At 56.3% G+C, this 8584-nt stretch overlaps 1 protein-coding gene across 3 annotated transcripts; it reads left to right on the top strand.

The window, feature by feature from the left end:
* The first annotated feature begins 1294 nt into the window (after positions 1-1294).
* Positions 1295-8253, top strand: BMP4 (bone morphogenetic protein 4). Of its 3 annotated transcripts, none has more exons than XM_030319131.2 (4): positions 1295-1596; positions 4703-4827; positions 5916-6295; positions 7303-8253. In XM_030319131.2, the coding sequence occupies exons 3-4, from the start codon at positions 5923-5925 to the stop codon at positions 8157-8159; spliced, it is 1230 nt and encodes a 409-aa protein (XP_030174991.1). In that variant the 5' UTR covers positions 1295-1596; positions 4703-4827; positions 5916-5922; the 3' UTR covers positions 8160-8253. The 3 variants fall into 3 exon arrangements, with proteins under 3 accessions (XP_030174991.1, XP_030174996.1, XP_030174992.1); XM_030319136.1 differs by having other exon boundaries at positions 1317-1386; positions 5969-6295; XM_030319132.1 differs by having other exon boundaries at positions 1317-1386.
* The last annotated feature ends 331 nt before the right edge of the window (positions 8254-8584 follow it).

Below are 8584 nucleotides of genomic sequence, written 5' to 3'. Positions count from 1 at the left end.
TTTGCTGAGACAGCGAAGTTAGTATGGATCCCAGGGTAAAAAAAAATCCAGGACAGGAAATGCTCAGTCCTCCAGCACTGCCTGGCTACCTGGAGCTCTGGGCTGTGACCCTCAGCCCCGCCCTGCAGTATTAGCTCAGGACTCCAGAGCAGAGGCTGTGATTTACTGCAGGGCTGTGAGCAAGTTCCTGGAACCTGGCTGTCCTTCCCCTTCCGCGTTCGTACACCAGAGGGATGCTGCTGCTGTCTCCCGCACTGCTTCATCAGAGACACTGTGTGAAAGTAGCTCCTGTTTGGGAAGGTTTTAGAGCACACATTCCACCTCCCTGCTAATACAATTACTAACACTTTCTCGTAGGACAGGGCCAACTCTTCACCCTTTTTCTTCCTTTAAAAACAGAACAAAGGGTATCTTTTCTTGTCTCCCTGTGGCCAGAAAGGCTTTAGTGGTTGTTACCTCCTCAGAAGGTCAGTTTGCTGAGGTTAACAGTATTCCTAGGCACACCACAAATAAACAACAATAACAACAAAAATTACTGCTGTGGTGGTTCTTAAGTTACAATAAGCAGACTTTTCTAACTGTAAAAACATGGCCCCAGCCTGTCTCCACACCACCTCTGTCCTCAAAAGTGCTAGGCCTGGGGTCGCAGAGGGGAAACCAGACTGTTTATTGGGGCCATCTTGTTTTGGTCATCGCCAAGGCTTTCCACAAGAAGCATTTAAAAAAATGTTTTGGAAGTAAGGTGACCTTTCAATAGCCAAAGAAGTACCTCTTAGCGCGCACAGTTCTGCGCACAGCCTGTTTCTCAGTTTGGAAATCCTTTAACAGTTTATGGAAGGCCACTCTTTAAGCCAATCCAACAGCTCCTTTTTCCATAACCTGATTTTAGAGGTGTTTCATTATCTCTAATTACTCGGGGTAAATGGTGATTACTCAGTGTTTTAATCATCAGTTTGGGCTGCAGTTACTCTAAACTCGGGGAAGCCCAGACTCCCATGGGTATTTTTGGAAGGAACGGCGACTAGTCGGTGCATGCTTTCTAGTACCTCTGCACGTGGTCCCCAGGTGAGCCCCGGCCGCTTCCCCGGGCTGGAGGCAGCACCGTCCGGGCCGGGGCAGCAGCTGTGGACTCCGGCGCAGCCCGGGCTTCCGGGACCCGGGCCTGCAAGGCGAGGCCCGGCGGCTGGATGGGAGGATGTGGGCGGGGCTCCCATCTCAGAAAGGGAGGCGAGCGAGGGCGGAGGGAAGAAGGGAGGGGCTGCCGGGGAAGAGGAGGAGGAAGGAAAGAAAGAAAGGGAGCGAGGGAAAGAGGGGGAAGGAGAAGATGCACGAGGGCAGAGGAGGAGGGAGGGAGGGAAGGAGAGCGGAGCCCTGTCCGGAAGCTAGGTGAGTGTGGCACCCGAGCCGAGGGACGAGAGCCTGAGACGCTGCGGCCGCTCGGGGCTGAGTAGGTCGCCTCTCTCCCTGATGGGATTCCCGTCCGCGCCGTCTCGAGCCTGCAGCGCCCCAGTCCTCGGTCCTTGCCCAGGTTCACTGCAGCCGTTCAGAGGTCCCCGGGAGCTGCTGCTGGCAAGCCCGCTACTGAAGGGACCTATGGTGAGCAAGGCTACCTGGCGAGGGGAGCCGGGCAGAGGGGGCCGGGGAGCATCCTTGGGGGGAACGGCGGGGGGGCTCAGCCTGTGGCCACCGCTAAAGGTGGCCTATTTTTTCTCCAACCGTGGTGCTAGAGGTAGGGATGCTGGCGCTGAAAGGCACTTCCACGTCTTCTGCTGTCTCTACCCAGGCCACTTTCTCCGTCCGGCGGCCCCGGGCCATTTCCACCTTTGATAGGTTCGGAGCAGAAGGGAAGGAAAAAAGAGGAGCCTCTAGTTGCGGGTCGCTGGGAAAGACTGCGGGGTCCTGAGACGAACGCGTTGCGAGGGCACTGGCGTTTGCGATCCCCGGACGGGAAGGGCCGGGAGAGAAAGGAGTGTCGGCTCCGAGGTCCTGAGAGTGTGAGAGGGCCGAGGGACCGCGAGGTGGAGAAAGAACACCTAACCAGGGCTGGTTCTCTCGCGGGGAGCGCGGTCCTGCAGCCTCCGGATCTTGCGCGCCGCCAGAGGGGCTGCGTCGAGGGGAGTGTCACCCGACCCGGCCCCCAGCCGGCGGGAGCCCCTGAGAGCACGCGATATGCCGCTGCACGACGTGCCTGCTGCACAAGCTATTTTCATGAACTTGCAGCCTCCAAGGAACCTCTCCCCTATCGTTTCCTGGTGTAGGGTCTGTAGGGACCATGGTCAGGATGCCTCGCGCTCCGGGCACGCGTCTTCCTGCGGTGTCGTGGCCCATGGGGAGTCGCTGGCGAGACGCGCTACGTACCCAGGCTCTTGCTGGTCCTCCTTGCCCAGAGCCGACTGGCAAGAGCCCTGGGATTCCTGGGTCCTTGTGGACCCCTCCCTGCGGGAGTCGGGCCCGACGCTTCCGACGCTTCCTGGGCACCGCTTAGGTGGATGGACTGTGAAGATCGCAGTTTGTGGGCTGAAAGCTTTGTGAGATGTTAAGCTCCCCCACCCCCTCCGCAAACGTAGACTTAGTAAACTGAGGCCACCTCTGGGCCAACTTCGGCGTCGGAAGAAGACTCGGGCGGGGAAGTAAAGGACAATCGTCACGAGTTGCATCCCTGCCTCCCCCCACTCCCAAGAAAAAGTTCTGGAGACGAATATCCTTTTCGACGTTTATCTTTTTATTTCAAAAAATGAGGGAGGCGGATTGGGGGAGGAAAACGTGATTAGAGACGAATCCTACGGAATCTGAAATTGAAACGCAACCCGCTCTTGGTCCAGCCTCCGGGTTTTAGCGCCGCGCGCTCCCGCCGCCGCCCTGGGAGATTCCTTGGGGCAGAGGATTGTCCGGGGATCCCGGGCGCCCGCCCCTTCCACCGGCCCTTCGCCCCGCGGGGACTTGCTCTTCCCCGTCTGCTTTTCCCATTTCTACAGCTCCTCCCACGGGGCTTTTTTTTTTTTTTTTTTTTTTTTTTTTTTTTTTAGGGTTCCCGGCGTCTCAAATAACCCGTTTGCTCTCCCAGCCCTTTCGCAGTCAGACCCTGCGGTGGCACGGGAGCAGGAAAACCGGAGAGCCGCTCAAGAAGCGGCGCGGCGCTCCCGGGGCGCCGACCGTCGCGCAGCGGCGCCCGCGGCCTCCACACCCTGGCCGGCGGTGCCGGGCGGCGCCGGGCAGCCCGGGCTCGGAGGGAGGGCTAAGAGCTTGATTCCTTACTCTTCTCAAAGGCTTCCCGCGAGTGCCCCCGAGAAGGAAACCAAGTTTGAGGGAGAGAGGCGGGCAAGTTGAGCTTCCCGTCTCTGAAACGACTGGAGGCTGGAACTGGGAAGAGCCGCAGGGAAGGGAGGCCGGGTGCAGTGGCCACGGGAGCGGGAGTCCGGGGCTCGGGACCCGGCGCGGGCCGGGGCCGACGCAGACTCGCGCGGGACAGATTTTCGAAAAGGCCCCAGTGCAGAACGACCCACGCCTGCAGCATCTCCCGTTAGGCAGGACATCCCGGTAGTTCCTCGAGCTGTGGGTTGGTAGAATTCTTGAAGAAATATTTGCTGCGACTCTGCAGCTGGTGCAAAGGAGGAAGGGGGTGGGGGAAGGAAGTGGCGGGGGGGGGGGAGGAGTGGTGGTTTCAAAAATAAGACAATCTGGAGAGAGAGGGAGAGACGCAGACACAGGTCGAGCGCAGGCCGAAATCTGTTCACGGTTTTCTCGACTCCTTGGAACGCAGCGGGATTTCGTTTCTGCGCTGGGTCGGGAGTTGTAAAACCTCAGCGACATTAAGACCTGAAACTTGTGATGCGCTCTTTCCGCGGCGACGTCTCCTTTTGAGTCCTCCCCTCCGCGTTGAATGGCCCGCCGACCGCTTTCTTTGGGGGATTTGCTTTGCTCGGAGAGGACCCCCCCGGCCGACGCGGTGCGGAGGTTCTCCGAAATGGGAGCGCAGAAAATAGCCTCACGGCCGCTCCCTCCCCACTTTCCCACACCGATCTCCGCCCAACACCTCCCCCTCCGGCCCGGTGCGTGACAGGGGTGGCAGCTTTGGGCTAGGAGCTCCAGCACCAGCCTGGCTCCTCTGAGCACTCGCAAGCGTTCGCCTGGGGGTGACCGGCTGTCGCTGGAAGAAATATCTGGCCTCGCGGAGACCCGGGGGAGGAAGTGGCGGGGTGCGTGCGCGCGCGCCCGTTTGTGTGTCCCGAAGCGCTTTCCTTTTTAAGTGCCCCTCGGTTGGTGAGGCTTTGAGCTGCCGGGACGCCGCCCCCGCTCCCGGCCCCACTTGAGCCGAGTTCGCGCCAAGAGGCGCAGCCCGTATCCTCCGGCTTCAGGTCGGGGGCGAGGGCCCGGCCCGCTGCACCGAAAGCCGCAGGTAGAAGCGAGGACCTCGCTCCTCCGCGTACTGCTCCCGGGGACCGGCCGGGGGCTGCTCCGAGCGCCGCCCGGAGCTCCTCCCGGACCGCAGGCGGCTCTGGCGGCCGGCGCGGGGGTTGGCCTCTCCTCGAGGGGGCGGGGCCGCGGGGGGAGGGCGCGCGGGCCCTTTCGCCGCCCGCTGCGGGAAGGGCGGGCTCCTCCGTGCGCGGGGCGGGGCCTCTGCGTTCACGTGACTCAGAGGGGCTGGAAGAAAAACAGAGTCTGTCTGCGCCAGAGTCTCATTATATTCAAATATTCATTTTAGGAGCCATTCCGTAGTGCCATCCAGAGCAACGCACTGCCGCAGCTCCTCTGAGCCTTTCCAGCAAGTTTGTTCAAGATTGGCTGTCAAGAATCATGGACTGTTATTATATGCCTTGTTTTCTGTCAGTGAGTAGACACCTCTTCCTTCCCCCCTCCTGGGATTTCACTCTGCCCTCCCCACCCCTGCTCGCCTTGTGTCCCTCCCGTCGGACCTTTTTTCCAGAGTTCACACTCCGCTTTCGGGCAGCGCTGTCGCTTTCTTCTTGGCCGGGCAGCCGCGGGGCTCTGAGCGTACCGGTTTTGTTTAAAGTGCTGCTTGCTCCCACTCGCGCTCTCAGATCGGGTGCGTTGCAAGAAAGGGGAGCAAGAGGGGGCTAAAGAGATGAAAGGTCCTCAGCCCCGGGTTGTACCTTCTGGGCAACCACACACACACACACACACACACACACACACACACGCACACTTAACTGGGGAGCACCTAGTGCCCCCGTGCATGTTCCCAGCTGCTTGTCAAAAGTCACAGAGGTCTCTCTCGGAATCATCCCACTCCCCCGCCCCCCTGCTTTCCTGGGAGTGAGTAGCGGGCGCGATCAGATGCTTTTTGCTGGGCATTTCAAACTCATCAGCCACAGTAAAATAAACCGTCAAGTCACTGGGTCAGCTCCCAGACCACGACCTCGGCCTCAGCCTCTGGACCCTGCCGCCCAGTGTCTTCGCCCACCCTCCCGCTCCGAACCAGCTGGAAGTTGTGGAAGGAAGGCGGAGGAAGAAGGGGGGGGGGTGTGGAGGAAGAGGGAGAGAGGCTGAAGGTCTGAAGTGGAGAGCAGTGGCATTATAGTTCTCCCTCCCCCACCCTTTCTTACCCCCTCAATGTTAACTGTTTATCCTTGAAGAAACCAAGCTGAGATCATGGCTCAGATAGCAGTTGGGACAAAAAAAGATTAACAGGATGGAGGCTATCTGATTTGGGGTTATTTGACTGTAAACAAGTTAGACCAAGTAATTACAGGGCAATTCCTACTTTCAGGCCGTGCATGGCTGCAGCTGCTGATGGTGGGGGTGTGTGAGGGAGAAGACACAAACTTGATCTTTCTGACCTGTTTTACATTTGACCCTCCATCGCTAGCCTTATATGCATATGCAGAGACATCTCTATTTCTCCAGTTATCGGTGTTTATTTATTCTTTAACCTTCCACCTCCTCCCCCTCCCCAGAGACACCATGATTCCTGGTAACCGAATGCTGATGGTCGTTTTATTATGCCAAGTCCTGCTAGGAGGCTCGAGCCATGCTAGTTTGATACCTGAGACGGGGAAGAAAAAAGTCGCCGAGATTCAGGGCCACGCGGGAGGACGCCGCTCAGGGCAGAGCCATGAGCTCCTGCGGGACTTCGAGGCTACACTTCTGCAGATGTTCGGGCTGCGCCGCCGGCCGCAGCCTAGCAAGAGCGCCGTCATCCCAGATTACATGCGGGATCTTTACCGGCTCCAGTCTGGGGAGGAGGAGGAGGAAGAGCAGACCCACAGCGTCGGGCTGGAGTACCCTGAGCGCCCCGCCAGTAGGGCCAACACCGTGAGAAGCTTCCACCACGAAGGTCAGTCCCTGAGGAGAGTCTGGCGGTGGCGAGGTGGGGGGGGGGGGGGTAGGGGGGGCGCTAGTAGGGCTGGTTGGTGGGACAGTGGAAGCCCTGGGGGACAAGAGTTCAGGTTACATCAAAGCCCCAAATCCTGGAGGCCGGGAACAGAGCTGCTTACCTCCAAGAGCTGTGGCTGAATTTATTTTTTAGAGACAGAGGGGAGGGGTTTCGGGGGCAAGGGAATGACACCACTCAGACGTGGGCTAGCCCCCGCGGTGTGTTTTTGCTATATCAAAGTCTTTTCTGCCAGGTTTTCTGCCCGTTTTTTTCAAAGCACCTACTGAATTTAATATTACAGCTGTGTGTTTGTCAGGTTTATTCAATAGGGGCCTTGTAATCCGATCTGAATGTTTCCTAGCGGATGTTTCTTTTCCAAAGTAAATCTGAGTTATTAATCCACCAGCATCATTACTGTGTTGGAATTTATTTTCCCCTCTGTAACATGATCAACAAGGCATGCTCTGTGTTTCCAAGATCGCTGGGGAAATGTTTAGTAACATACTCGAAAGTGGAAGAAGAGGGAGAGGGTAGTTGTGTGCCTGTTTCCTCCCGCCTCTGCTCTGTTGGCCCCCCTTTTTCTTTATAACCACTTGTAAAGAAAACTGTGTACACAAAGCCAAGAGAGCTTTAAAAGGGGAGTCTGATGGTGGTGGAGTAAAGAGTTGACACATGGAAATTATTAGACATATAAAGGAGGTTGGGAGATCCTTTCTGTCTTTGGTGCTCGCTGCATGCTAGCTAAGTTTTGCTGGTTTGCTAGCTTCCCGTGTATCTGCTCCTTCAAATGAAAAGGTATGCTTCTTTCTCCAAATAGGCTTCCACTATGGAAGCAGAATTCACCACTCATCACCCACTGCTTCTTGACTGAAGCTATTTCTTGACTTTTTTAACTCTCAAAAAAGTTAATGTGCTTTTTTTTTTTTTTTCCTTTTCCCTTTTTTCTTTTCCTCCTCAACGGTGCCTAGAACATTTGGAGAACATCCCAGGGACCAGCGAAAACTCTGCTTTTCGTTTCCTCTTTAACCTCAGCAGCATCCCAGAGAACGAGGTGGTCTCTTCTGCAGAGCTTCGACTCTTCCGGGAGCAGGTGAACCAGGGCCCCGATTGGGAGCAGGGCTTTCACCGAATAAACATTTATGAGGTTATGAAGCCCCCGGCAGAAGTGGTGCCTGGGCACCTCATCACACGACTACTGGACACGAGACTGGTCCACCACAATGTGACACGGTGGGAAACTTTTGATGTGAGCCCTGCGGTCCTTCGCTGGACCCGGGAGAAACAGCCGAACTATGGGCTGGCCATTGAGGTGACTCACCTCCATCAGACACGGACCCACCAGGGCCAGCATGTCAGGATTAGCCGATCGTTACCTCAAGGGAGTGGGGATTGGGCCCAGCTCCGGCCCCTCCTGGTCACTTTTGGCCATGATGGCCGAGGACATGCCTTGACCCGACGCCAGAGGGCCAAACGTAGCCCCAAGCATCACCCACAGCGGGCCCGGAAGAAGAATAAGAACTGTCGTCGCCACTCGCTCTACGTGGACTTCAGCGATGTGGGCTGGAACGATTGGATTGTGGCCCCACCAGGCTACCAGGCCTTCTACTGCCACGGGGACTGCCCCTTTCCACTGGCCGACCACCTCAATTCCACCAACCATGCCATTGTGCAGACCCTGGTCAACTCTGTCAACTCCAGTATCCCCAAAGCCTGTTGTGTTCCCACTGAATTGAGTGCCATCTCCATGCTGTACCTGGATGAGTATGACAAGGTGGTACTGAAAAATTATCAAGAGATGGTAGTAGAGGGATGTGGGTGCCGCTGACGTCAGGCAGTCTTCGGGGACACACAAGTTCCCATCCACTCACCCACACACTACACAGACTGCTTCTTTATAGCTGGACTTTTATCTTTAAAAAGAAAAAAAAAAAAAAAAAGGAAAAAAAAAAAACCTAAACATTCACCTTGACCTTATTTATGACTTTACGTGCAAATGTTTTGACCATATTGATCATATATTTTGACAAAATATATTTATAACTACATATTAAAAGAAAAAATAAAATGAGTCATTATTTTAAAGGTAAACTGTTCCTTTTCTCTTTAATCCGTTCTCTTTTCCTTCTGCCCCATCTCTTTTGAAAGAGATTTATGTGCCACCCCCGCCCCCCTCCAACCCCCCTGTTAAGGAGGGGCTGGGGGCAGGATGGAAGTCAGAGGGTGGTAACTAGAGGTGGTGAAGTTGGAGGG

This window comes from Lynx canadensis, chromosome B3 (assembly GCF_007474595.2).
Source record: "Lynx canadensis isolate LIC74 chromosome B3, mLynCan4.pri.v2, whole genome shotgun sequence".
NCBI lineage: Eukaryota > Metazoa > Chordata > Mammalia > Carnivora > Felidae > Lynx > Lynx canadensis.
This window is presented reverse-complemented; position numbering and strand designations above follow the sequence as displayed.